Below are 17,314 nucleotides of genomic sequence, written 5' to 3' on the forward strand. Positions count from 1 at the left end.
GAAGCACATTTAACCTTCCAGTCCCTTTCATGCCACAGCTGCATGCTCGAGATCTGCATGAGGCTGCTGCTGGGACCCTCTAAATTGGACAGCTTGCGGCCACACGAGCGATCCTGACAGGGTCTAGATCCTAAGAGGGTGAGCTCTGGCTTGCTGAATCTCACAGTTCTGCTATCTTTACCAAATGACTTAATCTCACTGCGTCTAGTTTCTTCCTCTCTAAAATCAGAACAGAAAAAATATGTACCTCAGGGGCTGAAATTAAATTTGACAATGTACATAAAAAGTACAGCATAGTTTTTGGCACATACAAAGCATTCACTAAAAATAACGATGATGCTCTTTCACAAAAAGCACATGTGAGCTTGGAAAAATGAAGACCTACATTATTCTAAAGAGGGTTCACATGCCCAACCCATGTGTGAGAAGCAGAGTCTTGAGGGCTGCAAAGGAAGCAACCAAGACAATGCTGGCATCAAGATTTAGCCCGGCCTTAGGTCCTGACTCCTCCTGTGGCTCACATCACCCTGTCACACCTGGGCTTTGCTCACCCTGAACCTGCCTAGAACCGTATCACAATCGCAGCCTCAGCAGCTGGCAAACGAGGGCAGGGCTCAGAGCCACACATGCTCAGGGAGTTGCAGGGTGACCCAGATTCTAGGAAATGCCATTTGGAATGACAAGGGATTCCATTCTTTCTGAGCTAGGCACCAAGAGAAAAGTGAGACATTTTTTTTCTGCAATAGTTTCTTCTTCACACAGTGCAGACTCTTGGAAGCCACAAGCTACCTACAAACCAGCACACAGCACTGCTGGGTAGAATGGCCCACCTCCTCATGGGGACAAGGAGGACCCCAGCAAAAGGGGTCTCAGTGGTTTTCCATGCTTCTGCATCACCACCTGGGTACACATAACCACTTCTCTACCCCCAGTGGAACAGATAAGGAAGCCAAGGTCCATTAGAATTAAGGGCAAACTTTTTCTTTTTCTTTTTTTGGAGACAGAATCTCACTCTGTTGTCCAGGCTGGAGTGCAGTGGCATGATCTTGACTCACTGCAACCTCTGCCTCCCAGTTTTAAGTGATTCTCCTGCCTCAGCCTCCCTAGTAGCTGGGATTACAGGGACATGCCACCATGCCTGGCTAATTTTTGTATTTTTGTTGTAGAGATTGGGTTTCACCATGATGGCTAGGCTAATATCGAACTCCTAAACTCAAGTGATCTGCCTGCCTTGGCCTCCCAAAGTGCTGGGATTACAGGTGTGAGCCACTGTGCCCGGCCAAGGGCAAACTACTTACACTAGCACTTGGCTGAGAACTTATCTCCTGGTCCCCAGCACACGGCGCACTGCTAAATACTGACTGATGACAGCAGACACAATGCAATTTAGCATCTTTTTTTTTTTTTTTTTTTGAGATGGAATTTTCACTCTTGTTGCCCAGGCTGGAGTGCAGTGGTGTGATCTTGGCTCACTGCAACCTCTGCCTCCCAGGTTCAAGCGATTCTCCTGCCTCAGCCTCCCAAGTGGCTGAGATTACAGGCACATGGCACCATGCCCAATTAATTCTTTTGTATTTTTAGTAGAGATGGGTTTTCTCCATGTTGGTCAGGCTGGTCTCGAACCCCTGACCTCAGTTGATCTGCCCACCTTGGCCTCCCAAAGTGCTGGGATTATGGGCGTGAGCCACCATGCCTGGCCCAGTTTATCATCTTTGATCTGTTAAATTGGTTCTTTAATCACATTCACCCACTTAACAAGAGTTGACTGAGAACCTGTCATGTGCCAGCTACTACATAAGGCACTGGGGACACAGGCGGCAGTCCCTAAAGGCCGCTAAGTCCCCAAGTCTCCTTCTTTCTGGCCAACATCAACCAGAACTCCAGTGATTATCACCTCTTGGAGCTTCTGGAGTCTCTCCTGTCCCAATTGCCTGCTGTGTCTGCTGACCCTGGGGCTACCTGCCCTGCTGCGTCCCACTTGCTCCACCAGCTCTTCACTGAACCACACCTGCATCAGCACCTTTGCCTGAAAGGTTGCCCCAAAGACAAACTTAGTGGTAAATACCTTTGAAATACTTTCCCTGAAATACCGGTTTGGCAGCAGCAGAAGGTTAAGCATTATATTCAGGGGGTTACAATGAAAATTTGTCTTCCTTTTGTCAGGCAAAGAAAAGAAAAGAAGAAAGGTCTTCAGCTGTTGGCCAGTAGAACAAATGTGAACCAACAACAAATAGCTTTGTATGTGCTTGCCATTAAGGGAAGCAGAATTCAGAGGCTAAGGGTATAGCCTGCAAGTCGGTCTGCCCAAGTTCAAACAAGCCTGGCTCTGCCAGTCATTACCGTCATGGCCTGGGACGTAACCTCTCTAGCCTGTTTTCCCATTTCTAAAACAAGAATAACAGCACCCTGATAAGCGAGCAGGGGGACTTGAATTACAAGATATCAAACTATATTGTAAAGTACTTAAGCCACTGTGGTACTAGAGCAGGGGGAAAAAAATGTTCTGTGAAATGAGAGAGAGCACCCCAAACAGACCCAAACGTATGTAGAACTCTGACAGTTGTCATAAGTGTTAGAGTGGATCAGAGGGGAAAAGAGAAGCTGCTCAATAAATAGCACTGAGATACTTCGTTGACTACATCAGAAAAATAAAATTAATGGCTGGGCGTGGTGGCTCACGCCTGTAATCCCAGCATTTGTAAGGCCAAGGCAGGAGGATCACTTGAGGCCAAGAGTTCAAAACCATCCTGGGCAACATAGCGAAACCCCATCTTTACAGAAAAAAAAAAAAATTAGCTAGGTGTGGTGGCACATGCCTGTAGTCCCAGCTACTTGGGAGGCTGAGGTGGGAGGATCGCTTGAGATGGGGAGGTCGAGGCTGTAGTGAGCCATGATCATGCCACTGTACTCCAGGCAACAAAATGAGACTTTGTATCTTAAATAAAAAAGAAAGAAAGAAAAAGATTAACTACATATTTCATATCATTTACATATGTATACAGAAATCAATTCCGGATACATTAAGGACTTCAGTGTGAAACTTGAAAACTTTTCAGGAGAAAATATTAGAAAATACCAATGTGGTCTCCAGGCAGAAATATAAAAGGTCCTATCTATAAAAACTGATAAATTCAACTACATTCAAATTGAGTGTCTTTTGAAAGTGTGGTGATGGCACAAGGATAGACACATAGATCACTGGAATAGAACTGGAAATCCAGAAATTAACCCTTACATTTACAGTTGATTTTCAACATGGGTGCTAAGATAATTAAATGGGGAGAGAAAAGTATTCTCAATAAATGGCATTGGGATAGCATGCAAAAGAATGAAGCTGGATGCCAACCTTACCCTATATTAAAAAATTAAAATGAATCATAGATCTAAATGCAAGAACTAAAACTATAAAATTCCTAGAAGAAAACCCAGAAGTAAATCTTCTTGAATTTGGATTAGACAATGGTTTCTTAGATATTACAAAAGGAGATGACAAAAAAAAAGATAAGTTAGACATCAAAATTAAATTTTTTTGTGCTGCAAATGAGACTATCAAGAATGAAAGGCCAGGCACGGTATAATCCCAGCACTTTGGGAGGCCGAGGCAGGCAAATCACCTGAGGTCAGGAGTTCAAGACCAGCCTGACCAACATGGTGAAACCCTGTTTCTACTAAAAATACAAAAATTAGCCAGGTGTGGTGGCGCATGCCTGCAATCTCAGCTGCTCAGGAGACTGAGGCATGAGAATCACTTGAACCCAGGAGGCGGAGGTTGCAGTGAGCAGAGATCGCACCGCTGCACTCCAGCCTGGGCAACCAAGCGAGACTCCATCTCAAAAAAGAAAAAAAAAGAAAAGAAAAGACAATCCATAGGAGAAAATATTTCTGAATCATGTATCTGATAAGGGACTTGTATCCAGAATATATAAATAACTCATATAATAATAAAAAACCCAAATAGATAATAGGCAAAGGATTTAAATAGGCATTTCTTCAAAGAAAATATAGAAATGGCCAGTAAGCGCATGAAAAGATGCTCAACATTATTAGTTATTAGAAAAATCAAAACAAAACCACCATGAAATATTACTTCACACCCACCAGGATGACAATGATTAAAAAACAAACAAAACCCAGAAAATAGCATGTGTTAGAGCAAGGATTTAGAGAAACTAGAACCCTAACACATTCCTTGTGGTAATGTAAAATGGTGCAGTCACTATGAAAAACAGTTGAGCAGTTTCTCAAAAGTTAAACTGTATTACCCAGCAATCCCACTCCTTGATATATAACCAAGAGTGAAGAAAACATACATCCACACAAAAGTTTATACACAAGTGCTCATAGCAGAATTATTTATAATAGCCCCAAAGTAGAAATAACCTAAATGTCCATCAACTGATGAGTGGATAAATGTTCTATATTCCCATACTGGAATACTATATGGCGATAAAAATGAATGAAGTTGAAACGCTGAAGTGGTAGGATCACCTGAGCCTAGAAGTTTGAGGCTGCAGTGAGTTATGATCACACCACTGCAACCCAGCCTGGGCGACACAGCAAGATGCTATCTCAAAAAAAAAAAAAAAAAAAAAAAGGACTGATGGTTAAATAGAGGGATTTATGGAAGGATAAGTGGTGATCAAGTACATATAGTAAAATGTTATTGGTAGAATCTATGTGGTGGGTATACAAGTGTTGATTATACAGTTCTTGCAACTCTTCTCTGTTTGAAATTTTGTATAACAAAGTGTTGGTAAAAAAAAAAAAACACTGATAAGAGAAGATCTTCTATAGAAAACATACTTTCCAACTACAATAATAATATCACTGTGGTTTAGGTGCAACGCTAGACAAAACTAGCACATGACGAAGAAGTCACAGACCTGCAAGAGGCTAATATACTAGAAGAAAAAAATTCAAACCCAGCAGAAAGCAAAGATACACCCATTAAACAATGAGATACTGTTTTCAATTCTCAGCACAATTTAAAATGCTATTAAATCCTGGTTCTGGTATATGGTGAGACTAGCGGCTGGCTCTGAGTCCCTTTACTATGGCTGTGTGATAAGGCAAATTCTGTCTCCATATCTCAGCTCCCACACGTACAAAATCAAGGGAGGGACCTCAAACCAGCTGAGGTTCAGGGTGACAGGTCAAGGGACAAGCAGAGCTCAATCACACATGTAGGTGTATGGCCCAGGCTTTCCATGCACAGTAAGCAGCTAGTATTATTTGTGGTTATCTCTGCAACAGAATTACACATTTTTAATTTTCTTTTAGATGCTTTTTTCTCCTATTGGATTTTCTACAATGAGCATGAACTATCTTGGTAACCGGGAAAAAAAAATGTCATGAATTATGTTAACAGCCAAACGGTGATGATTTGGGATCATGTCCTCTAATCTCTATCTCTGACAGCGGAGGGCTGGCTCCATGCCTTCCTAGCTGCACAGTTGTGTGTTTCTAGGCCTCAGTTTCCTTGTCTGTACCACAGGGGTTTGGTAAATCATCTCTAAGAACCCATCTGATGGTAACAGTCTAGGATTCTATGGCTATAACATTCTTTCATATGGGTGACTGAATCCTTCTCAACTCAGTGTGAGAACTCGCGCATTGACACCTTTCTGATTCAAACTTTGAAAAATGTGGAACAAGAACACAAGTATATATGGCCACATTTCCCACGAGAGTAAGAGCTAAATCAAGCCAAGGGCCATTTTAAAAACTCTAAACTCCATGCAATTCACAGGGAGACACTCCTGGAATGCAGCTTCTGCTGCTGCGCCTGGCTGGGCACTCAGCCCCAGCTCCCCTGCAGTGTGCCACTGCCCAGCCCTGAGACCGGGGTCACCTCCCCTTCCTTCTATGGAAATCCATCTAGTCCACTGAGAGTGCCAGCAGGTTTCGGAGGCCCCTGAGAAGTTAACACCCCGCAAGGAAACTCTGCTGTCTACAAGGAGCCCAGTGACCGTGATCACAGAAAGAACCTGGTATTTCCAATTAAGAGCAAGTCCAAACAATGATTCCAACTGCGAGCAGCTATCTGCAGCCACTTGAATTACCTGCTTCGCACAATACAAGCAGCAGCTCCTCCCAGCCCTGAGCTGGTAAGAAGTGGGCAAGGGCAGAAGGGCAGAGGGGGATGGTGGGAGTGAAGTAGGCACAACAAAGATGAATGCTCATACTGGAAAAAGTGCCCAGAATGTCCCAGGACAGTGAGATACTTCCTGGTCACTTGTTCTGCTTGGCCAAAGCAGGCAAAGAGGAGCAGAAGAAAGGTCAGATCATCACCAGAAAGAGCTACCAGGGGTCAGGGTGAGGTCAAAGCAGGCACAGAAAAGGCCATGGGAGAAGGCAATTAACTTTGGGCTGAGGAGATCCAAGAGGGTGATTAACAGGTTCTCCTGTGGTGCTGACTTTGAGTGCTGATCAGAGCAGCAGGATGGGGGCTGCTGGTGGGCATAAGTGGCCTCCCATCAGACTCTCACTCATGCTTGGATTGGGACCTCTGCATCTGGAGTGTCTCTTGGGAAAGTTAAGGAGTGGATTCAGAACAGTCAAGTGAGCTGCTTCCCACTAGATAACTCCAGAGAACAGGGGCAGTGCCAGCATTACGGCCCCAATTCAGAAGGGCCCCACCCTTGGTTTAATTCTCAGCTATTGCTGTCTTGAAATTCTTAATAATTTTTGCAAGGGGCCCTGTATTTTCATTTTGCACTTGGCCCTACAAGTCAAGAAGCAGGTTCTGCTAAAGGATGGTAGTTCCAGGGACCACTTCTCCGAACCCCAACCACCAAGGACAGTGGATCGGTGCCAGGGTCCCAAAAAGTCCTGTCTGGCTTGGGTTCCAGCCACGCACAACATAAACCAACTCCATTTAGAATGCTTTCCTTTGGTTTTCCACACAATGGCAGGAGACAGTGCAGCTGACAAGCCATCAAAGGGCAACAACAAATAATAACTGAACTAGTGAGGACACTTCATGCTTTCTGGTTAGTCAATTGCAAGTGAAAACACTAACAAGGCACATTATACTGGCCAAAGAATAATCTCTCAGAATGATGGAAGTCTAATGTAGGGAAGCTTACAGCAAGGCGTTGTCTATACCCACCCCAAGCATCATGAACCAGAATGCTCTTGCCAAGGGTGATGGGGCTGCCAGAGGAAAGCATTTACACCCTTTGACTCAGCAATTGCATTCTTGGGAACGTGTCCAGGAAAGAAACACAAAGGAAAAACTTTACATGCCAAAGATGCTCAGGCAGCAGTTGGCTACAGTGATGATCTGGGAAGAACCTAAATGTCTAACAGAAGGAAAAGGCATTCCGCAGCCTTCCAATGAACACGAAGCCTGCGATAACGTGGGACAGTGCTTATGATGTACAGCCATGTGAAAATGGCATTTTTTTGGATCTCAATAATATTAAAAGGATGTTTGTATAAAGGAAAAACATTGACCAAAAATAGAGACCTAAAAACAGTGGCAAAGGGATAATGACGTTATGGAAACACCACGCTCTTGAACATCTGGAATTGTTGTCTAACAGTAAATAACCCTTAAAAATAATGAATGCCCAGGGCACAGGGGATTGGTCCTGCTGAATCTCAGAAACTCTGGCCAAAAACAAAGCATGTGTGCTGGGGGACAGGAGGGGAGTGGGATTGGAGAAGGGATTTTGCCAGGCAGATGAGCAGTTACCAAATGGTTAATGAACTAAGAGTCACATTCCAGGGGCCCCGTCCCATATAAACTATGCTGCTTCTAATGTAAAAATATCCCCGGTGGAGGGATGCACCCAATGGGCCCGACCAGGAAAGACACTTGTCCTCTACCCAGCCCCACCTATGGCAGAAAGGCTGATGGACATGCCAGGCCAGGACGCGGCAGGCAGCCCCAGGGCGCTGTCCAGGTGGGGTTCCTTTCCCCAAGTCTGGGTGGCCTCCTTCCGCCTTGACACACCACCCAGTGTGAGCAGCTACTATTTCTGAAGATGTGCGTCAGGAATCATTACTCAACACACACGTCACAGGGAAACAGGACATAAAAGGAAATTTATCTTTGGCAGCCCAAAGCCCATAACTTCATCTTTATTCATATTGCTCATCTATTTCATCAGATGCTGCTGCTGGTTTGAGCTGACTGGCACTTTACAGGAAAACCAGGTGCCAGGAGAATGAATCTGCAGTGGGCAGGGTTGTGCCCTGCAGCACACTCCCTGATGAGGTCACAGGAAGATGCCCATCCAGCAAACCCCCCAGTCCCAGCTCCAGCCCAACCCCATGCAGCCAGACTCAGGCCCCTCTCCCCGTTTCACTAGCCGCCTTGAGACCTTTTCACTTAGTCTCCCAAGCCCTGCTCCCACTTTGGCCCCTGTCGGGTCACCTGTCTTAGCCTAGCACCTAGGCAGCCCTCTTTCTCTTTGCCCAGAGGCAACAGAGGTAATTGTGCTACCTTCAGAACCAGTCGAATATTATTCCTAATAAATGCTTTTTTAAACAGGGCTGTTGCATATGGTTGAGCAGGTTGTACATTGCACAGCCCTAGGGAATGCCAATCACAACAGACACTATAGATTTATTTTTATTACAATGCAAATCCAGCAAATGGAAGAGTCTTGTTCTGACAAATCAGTATATTACAACAGTTTAAAAATAAGTAGAGGTACGGGACCAGCATGGTGGCTCACGCCTATAATCCCAGCACTTTGGGAGATTTGGCTCATGCCTGTAATCCCAGAACTTTGGCGAGTAGATAATTTGAGGTAGGAGTTCAAGACCAGCCTGGCCAACATGGGGAAACCCCATCTCTACTAAAAATACAAAAATTAGCCAGGCGTGGTGGCAGGCACCTGTAATCCCAGCTACTTGGGAGGCTGAGGCAGGAGAATCGCTTGAACCTGGGAGGCAGAGGTTGCAGTGAACTGAGATTACACCACGGCACTGCAGCCTGGGAGCCTCCAGAGCAATACTCCGTCTCAATAAACAAACAAACAACAATAAGTAGGAGTAAAGGGTCTTGAGGAAGAGGCGTCCTTTCTAATCTGTGCAAGGTGCCAAGTGAGCCCACAGCAGCCCTGCACGCCAACCTGAGGCTGCCAATTGAACCAGCTCCCTGGAGAGCACGCTATGTTCTCCAGGCTTCTTGGGGCCACCAGTGGCAAAGAACCTTGACTGCCTGGCTGGGGGATCCTGGGCCTGTCCCAGCCCCATCGCCCCCACACTTTCAATACCTCCCTGTCACTGGGCGTGCTGTGGCACAGTGAACAGCCACAAGCGCACAGGGCTGGTGCTTGGCCCAGGAGGGTCCCCTCTTCTCTGCTGCACTCCACCATCATGACCCTCTTTCCTCTCCAGGCCCTTCCAGTCCAGCACAATTGCCCCCTCGCTACCCAGGGGCTCAGGGTTGGCATGAAGCCTGTTTGCTGACGGGGGTTTCTGCATAGCCAATAAAAGCACTGGGGGAAGCCTGCTCTGCCCACCTCTCCGTCTCCTCCCCTCCTTCCTTGAGCTCTCGCCCTCCCTACCTGTAGGCCTGCCCCTCACACAGTGAAACTCACATGCACACAGGCGTGCTGCCCTCCTGGCACCTCCAACATGTTGCTCCCCCTCCGGGACACCCTTACATACAGTGCCCCCAATCCACCCCTTAGCTGCCTGCCCATGTCGGGCCCTCTGCTGGGATCCCTGCCCACTCGCAGTGCCTTTCCTCAGAGCTCATGGACTCCTGCATGCCTCAAGCTCTGTGCATATTCTCAAATCTTCTCTACTTGGCATGGCCAGCACCTCCTGGACTCTGAGTGTGGCCAGCCAGGGCCATGCCAGTCCTCTCCTCCTTCATGGGAAGGGATCAGCGTGCAGGGTCAGAGGGATGCTGGCCTGGGGATGAGGCGAGCTGGGCTCTGCTACTCCCAGCCCCTCTGGGCTGGGTGCCTGTCACCTGGCTGTGGACACTGTGCCCTACGCAGCTGCTCGGACAGAGTGAGTGACTGACAAGACGCTGTTGGCCAGCTTTTCTGCCTAACAGAAAAGACAAATTCATCTTCTCTTACCATTGGCTGTTCTTCACTCTGCCTCAAAAGCGTTGAAACGTTCAAGACCCCCCTCTGGCATTGAGCCTCCTTCTAATGACAAGGAATCCCCCCAGATCACCTCTCTGTACTCCCCAGGCTCTGAGGTTCTGCCCCAGAAAGTGAGTCCCCAGCCCCACCCACTGTGGCCTTCCCTTGGGCCAGGCCCCTCGAGAGTTCAGTGAGCCCCCAGGCCATAGCCTTCCCCTTGACCACCATTCAACCAACACGTGGTTAAATGCTGGGTGTGCAGGCTCTGGCCCCACTCCTGCCTGTGTGATCTTGAAAAAGTCATCTCTCCTCCTTGAGCCTCAGTTTCCCCATCTGTACAATGATATGGCCAATGATCATCTTCCTTGCTACCATTGATTGAGCACCCTTCCGTGGGCCACAGGCTTCCCACTTTTCCCTCATTTCAAGTTGCAGAGGAGCGTCACCCCCCGATGAGGGAGCTGAGGTGATTTCTTCCATATCTCCCCTAGGTCTCATTTGGCTCCAAGGACTGGACTTGTCCCATGCCCACGGGCCCATGGTTGCCTTGACAGGTTGACTCCTTGAAACCGTTCTTGGCCTCTGTGCAAATTAAGGCAGTAAAACGTCACTTCCCCAACAGGTCTGCTTGTAAAATAATGTGCATGCCTATAAAGAGCCGGACTTATACTGGAGGAGATGGAAAAGATACTAAGAATAATGAGCAGCCACCATGTGCCAGGATGGGCAGGGGCTTCCATATGTATTACTGCCATCAGTTTAAGATACCAAGTAGAATTCTCACCACCTTAGGCCAAAAGCAAGTGGCCAGAGGCTCTGCCATGTTAGGTCTTCATGACAGAAGGTACCGCTTCACAGTGAGTCACACCAAATAACAGTGACAACTCGGTGTGGGAAGACATAAATGGGGTCAGCACTACCATGAGGCCTCCTTTCCATAAGCCACACACCACCTCCAGAGCCGGCAGAGCTGTGCTCTCACCACTCACTTCACATCCTTTCTTGCCCATCTGTCCTTTCTGATGTAGCCCACTGGTAAGTCCCCTTCCTATATCTCACCCATCATGAGGTCCTGACACCTCGCTGAAGCCTAACTGAGCATCCGCATCCTCACCCGCCTACCTCTTACTCATCCTCTGATACCCAACTGGGTGTCACCTCCTCCAGGAAGCTCTCCAGGATCCCCCCACCCCAGGTTCACCTAAGAGCCCCACTGCCCTCCCTGAGCTTCCCTGGTTATTCCAGAGGTTCACAGTGGGACCAGAAGGGAAAGGGTGGGGGCAGGAAAGACTCCAGCCTGAGTCAGGGAAGTCCCAGTGCACCAGGGAAATGCCCCAGAGGAAGAACAGGAAGCTGAGGCCCCCAACCAGAGAGGATGCTCCTTGTCCCCTGGCCTCAGATGGCCCTTCCCTTCGTTCACTTCCAGGTGGTGGGCTGGTTCCAAACACCAGTTAGACAAAAGTGCTGAGTGCTAGAGGGGAGAGGGTGGCATTAAGACACAGATGAAACCCAGCCTCCATGTCTGGGAGCCTACAGCCTCAAGGAGGGTGAGACTTGCATCAAACAACCCAGTCCTGCTACAGAAGGGGCCCATGAGAGGTCCGAAGGAGGGGGCACCTCCAGCCTTGGGAGGTCGGGGGAAGCTTCAGGAGGAACTAGAATGGGCATTGCGCCTGCAAGGATGTATTTATTATGAGGGAGGGGCAGGGAGATTGGGCCAAGTAGGCCGAGTGAGGGTGGACTGGGCATGCTATGAGACCAGGCCTGAGGAGTGGCAAATGTGAATCCCTGGGACATTCTGCAGGTGCAGGGAAGAGATTAGAGCACAGAGCCAGTCCCTTGCTTCAGGCCTTAGTCTTCCCTCCTAGGAACCTCAGCAGATGCCAAATATAGAGAGTGCACTTTGGCAAGCTGTCCCCTAAAAGTCCCCATTTGTGAATTTTTGAAGGACCCCGTATCCTCCATCAATTCCCAGCTGATGTTCCAAGAGGCTCTTTCTCTGTCCTGGCCTTTAAAGATGCAAACACGTCATCAAAAACAATAACCCCTCAGAACATTCCAGGACCTGGTGCTCACATCACAGCCACTCAGAGAGGCTGGCGCACCCTTGCCACCAAGTTTTCTGGGGGTCTGTGCAAAGAACCTAACCGCCTGACCTGGTATGTCCCCCTGGTGGCCCGTGTTGGTTGCCATCGCCCTGATCCCCTCCTGTTTCTGTGACACATCACCCAGTCAGCTGGAAGTTCCGCTCAGCTCTCTCCACTGGGCAAATCAGAGCTGGGCTCAGTATGAAGGCTGGCTCCTGGGCAAGCAGGGGTGCTTTGAGGCTGCAGATGAGAAAGTGATGACCTTGGCAGTACTATGGTCAGGGCCTGCCCAAGGCCACCAGACTCTGACCTCTGGTGAGCCCACCATGCCAGGGCATGGGGTTCATATGTTCTGGTCTCAGTGATTTATGTTCCAACCAGAAAAGATCCACGAGTCCAACACAGATCTGCACCTGTGCATACACACATAAGTGCACACATACAAAGGCAAAGGGGAGAATGGCCAAGGGCTATAGTCAGCACTTACAAGAGACCCCAAGTGGGTGCTTCCCCCTTTTGTGGCCCACCAGGCTCTGTTCGAAGCACACAGAGACACAAACACATAGGTGATTGACAGACTGGTAGGCACAGATGCATAGTATCTCATTTCAACTTCCCAGCAATCTTGCCAGGTAAGTAAGGTTTTTTGTTTGTGTTTGCCTCCTGAGTAGCTGGGATTACAGGTGTGCGCCACCACGCCAGGCTAATTTTTGTATTTTTAGTAGAAATGAGGTTTCACCATGTTGGAGAGGCTGGTCTCAAACTCCCGACCTCAAGTGACCCACCCACCTCGGCCTCCCAAAATGCTGGGATTACAGGCATGAACCACCGTGCCCAGCCAAGGTAAGTAGGTTTAATGCCATCTTTTAGATGAGGAAGTTGAGGCTCAAAAAGGTAAGAAGCTGGCTGAAGGCCAGGCAAGCAGTGATGCTGTGCTTTGAACATGCCATTGCCCATGCTTCCCTAGGGCTCCTCACATGCTTAGGCCTGGGAGCAGGGTGGGGACCTGTTTTTCTGGAACCTCTTTCAATCCATGCTTCCCCTTGTTTACAAGGGTGGGGGCAACGGAGACTCACAGACAGGCACAGACACACAGCCCAGCAGCAGAGTCAGGACAAGAAGCCAGGTCTCCTGACAGCTCAGCTATACCACGGGACCTCCAAAGTAGAGGCCCCTGTGATACATCTCCATAAGGTAAAACCCTGTCCTGCCACTGAAATGGGCACCACCTGGACCTCATCCCTTGGCATCCCAGAGCAGGCAGCAAGCCCAGCTCCCTCTTCAACTTGCACAAAGATGAGCTTAGGTGCATGATGAAATTTCATCAGAACCCTTTCCTCAGGGGAAACTTGTCTGCGGTGACACCTTACCAGAATACCCCCCAACATGTCTAAAACAGGAGGCCAGTCTCACCCTGTTTGCATGCTGAGGACGAGGACCCAATCAATTCCCATAACGATGTCAGGGGCTAGGTGGCTCCCACCTCCCAAAGCTGATCCCTAACCAGGCCTGGCAACCCCCAGCTACGTATGTGTTTGTATGTGGAAATCTCATAAAAACAGATTGCCAGCTTCTCTTGAAAACACCCTTCTGGTCTCCCCAGGCCCACTTTCACACAGAGCACCTGCGGGACAAACTCTCTGTTCACCCCTACGGCCTCCGACATGGAGGCTGAGTTCTGGCTGCTCTTGACTGCGGCTCTCGCGGCTGGGCCTCCTCCTGCTGGTGCAGCAAGCTCTGCTCCAGGCCCTGTTCTAAGCACAGTGCCTACCAACACACAACCTCCTGAGACTCCTCCTCCCCAGGCTTGCTGTGCAGGGCAGGACACCAACAGAAGGATAAGGTGGAAGGCTGGCCTGGAGGGGTCTGGCCGTCAAAAAGGTCACCCCATCACTGGTCTCAAGATACAGCTACTCTGGTCACACCTGAGGTTTCCTACAAAGGTAACATTCCCCCACAACCAAGCCGAATGCTAACAGACATCAGCTCCAACGCTCCTTGTTAACACTTCCAGACAAGGACAACCAAGAAAATCATTAGGTGAGCCAAGAGAAGAAAAACAATGTCTTTTCTTTTTTAAACTAACTCCGAAATTCTCCCTCAGAATAAATCCATCCAAACCGATAACAGAAACATCACTTAAACTTCGCGTAAAGAATATGACTGCTTTAGAAATGACGCTATATCCAAAATAAAAACTGTAAACTAAGACCAATCCTCTAAAACCAGAACATACACTTTGGACGAAATTTACTTGCAAGTTTCCTTAAAGGACCTTTAAGACGGAGGTGTAGTACCAACTCCTAATGAAATACATTTGAAATGTTTACAACTGCACACACCCTAAGACCTCATATGGTGTTTCGAGAGAACTCACATGGTTGGATGGGATTCCCCAGCCGAGGCGTGCAGCCTGCAACTTCGAAGTCCTCTGAGGGTCTTATGAAGCCATTAGCATAACCAGTAAGCAGGCAAAGTTAATTACAAGGTTTATTACAGATCAGAGAGTGCTGATTTCTAAAGCAGCTGTTTCTAATAAATTCGTGTTAAGTGAAATTCACCGCCTCTGTGTCTTTTAGGTCTACAAGGTTAAAGAATCCTAATTTTCCCCAGAGTTTCAGATGTTAACAGAAACACTCATCAAGGTAAATACAGTCAAGTTTCACTGACGCAAAATTTCCAGTAAAGAAGGTTTCAAGCATCAGAAATTGCAGGCAAGAGCTTAGAGAGTTTGCAAGGCCTCCATTTAAGACAGCTAAGGTTTTCCCCCATGCTAGGAAGGGCCCTTGGGCTTGTGAGCCTGCACACCCCAGGGCGGTCATTCAGGATCACCACGGGAGGGGGAGGGGGTGTTGCTCAAACCAGGCGGCCACTAGGAGAATCATGCACTGAGCAAAGCCGACACCACTGGTGGCCCCAGGACGAGGCCCTTGTGGGCAAATCAGTGACTGTACAGGGGCTCCAGGGGCATGCCGGCCCCAGGCCAACTCTGGGGAAGAAGAGGTAGATAGGTGGATTAAACACCGACCGCCGCTTCCCCCTTCTTTTCATAAAGATATAGATTATATTTCGTTTTCTTTTTGCATAGGTTAATTAGACGGACAAGTCTCTAGCCGCAGCCCCCTCTCCAAAATGCCCCGCGCGTGAAGCGAGCTGGGAGCGCACGCCGGCGGGGTGCGGGGACAGGGGTTCCCCAAGGCTCCCCGCGCTCCCCACGCCGCGAGGGAGTGACATCAGAGGCTCGCGTGGATCGATCACTCAGCAAAGCCCGGCACCGGGCGTGCATGCGCGGGAAGCCTGGCCTCCCTCCGGGTGGAAGCCCGGCAAGCACTAACCCTTTTTAAATTTATTCAGGCAGCCGGAGCTGCAGAAGGAGCGCAGGGAGGCCGTGTCCCAGCAGCCGCGTCCCTTCATTCCCGCGGCGGGGCAGCCTCCGATCGGCGGGGCGCTACATGGCGCCGGGTCCCGGGGGCTTGCACGGACGCGTGCACAGCTCGGTGGGCCGCCCGGCGGAGGCGGCGGGCACTCGTGGGTCCCGGCGCCGCGCTACCACAATGCACCACTGCCGCCCGCCACCCGGTGCACGAGCGCGTTAACCCCGTCCGCGCCGCGGGAGCCGAGCCCAGCCTGAGCGGCGGTGCAGCCTCCCACTTTCTCCCGCCCCAGGAGCGCTGCCTCGTCCCGCGTCGCCTGCTGGTCCGCGCGACCCCGCGGACGCCCGTGCAGGCTCCCCACTTCAATGTCACATTTTAATACTGTCCCCTGCAGCAACAAGCTCGGCGTTGCTTTATTTCAAAGGGCAAAGATGCCCTTGAGAGCTAAGGGGCACGTGGGAAATGGGGATGGCCAGGGGCCTGACGGTGATTCCAGGAAATTGGGGTCACCTCTGAGACCTGCTCATCTTCTGACCCCGCTGCGGTGGCTGGTGCACCTGTGTCTGGCCACCTGCAGCCACCTGGCCACCATGCGGGAAGAAGGCAATAGGCAGGGCCCGGGGGAGCTGGGTTCCCTCAACGCTGCTGCCACAGCAGGCTTCTGGTCATAACATCTGTATTTGCCCAGGCCTTTGAACACAACTCCCCCGTCCAGTTGCCCACAGGCATAACCAGTAAGCAGGCAAAGTTAAGTACAAGGTTTATTACAGATAACCAGCAAGCAGGCAAAGTTAGTTACAAGGTTTATTACAGATCAGAGAGCGCTGATTTCTAAAGGAGCTGTTTCTAATAAATTCGTGTTAAGTGAAATTAACTGCCTCTGTGTCTTTTAGGTCTACAAGGTTAAAGAATCCTAATTTTCCCCAGAGTTTCAGATGTTAACAGAAACACTCAACAAGGTAAATACAGCCAAGTTTCACGCAGGCAAAATTTCCAGTAAAGAAGCGCCCGCCGCCTCCGCCGGGCAGCCCACCGAAATCTCCCTAGGATGTGTGGTGGGCGTCAGAAACTCAACTGTCCAAATCTGAGCTTCCCTATCCCCGCACCCCCGTCCCCCATCCACTGCCATTTGTACCACACCCTTCCTCAACCTTCCCCACCTTAGCTAGTGACATCGTTCAGGTCAGAAACCCTGGAGTCATCTGTGACTTCTCTCTTAGATCCACATCCAGTTGGTCAGGACATCATGATGGCGGTACCGGTAGAATACAGCCAGGATCCCTTGACTCTCACCACCTGCATGCTGTTTCCGGGACCTACGATGCCCTCACCTTGCCTGTGGATTCTTACACAGCCTCCCTGCAAGTCTCCCTGCTCCCACTCTGGTCCCCACAGTCTCCGCACAATATAACAGCTGAGAGATCCTTCTCACGGTATGTCAGACGCTGACACTCTCCGGCTCAGAGGTCTTCAGCTCCACACATGGGCCTGCCCCACTCCTCTGCTGAGGCTCCTACTTCACTCTGCCCTGTTTATGTCTCATCTTTCCCACTGGACTACAGGTTCTGGGCCCTGGGACTGAGTTTTAACCACTGTTTCGTCTCCAACAGAACCCTACCTAACTGTGCCACCTTGCAGTAGCTCAAGCAAAGGAACTGATCAAATGTAATTTACTGAAACGGAATCCATTTTCACCAATTTAAAGCTTTTTCAAATACACATCAAATCTCCTGTTTTAACATCTAATAGACTCAGGGAAGGTGGTGCTGGGTCAATAATTCCCGTCCAGGCCTTT

General features: G+C 49.2%; 1 protein-coding gene across 9 annotated transcripts in view; it reads right to left on the minus strand.

Moving 5' to 3' along the window:
* OSBP2 (oxysterol binding protein 2) overlaps nt 1-17,314 on the minus strand; it is a 221,185-nt gene that overhangs the window by 67,201 nt on the left and 136,670 nt on the right. Inside the window, exon 1 of one of the 9 annotated variants that reach the window (XM_015150165.3) lies at nt 15,481-15,670. The exons of the other annotated variants lie outside the window; for them this stretch is intronic. Coding sequence (XP_015005651.1) covers nt 15,481-15,559 — 79 coding nt within the window. The 5' untranslated portion in view covers nt 15,560-15,670. Of the gene's footprint in view, nt 1-15,480; nt 15,671-17,314 lie in introns of those variants that run through there. 9 annotated transcript variants of the gene reach the window in all.

Source organism: Macaca mulatta, chromosome 10 (assembly GCF_049350105.2).
Source record: "Macaca mulatta isolate MMU2019108-1 chromosome 10, T2T-MMU8v2.0, whole genome shotgun sequence".
NCBI lineage: Eukaryota > Metazoa > Chordata > Mammalia > Primates > Cercopithecidae > Macaca > Macaca mulatta.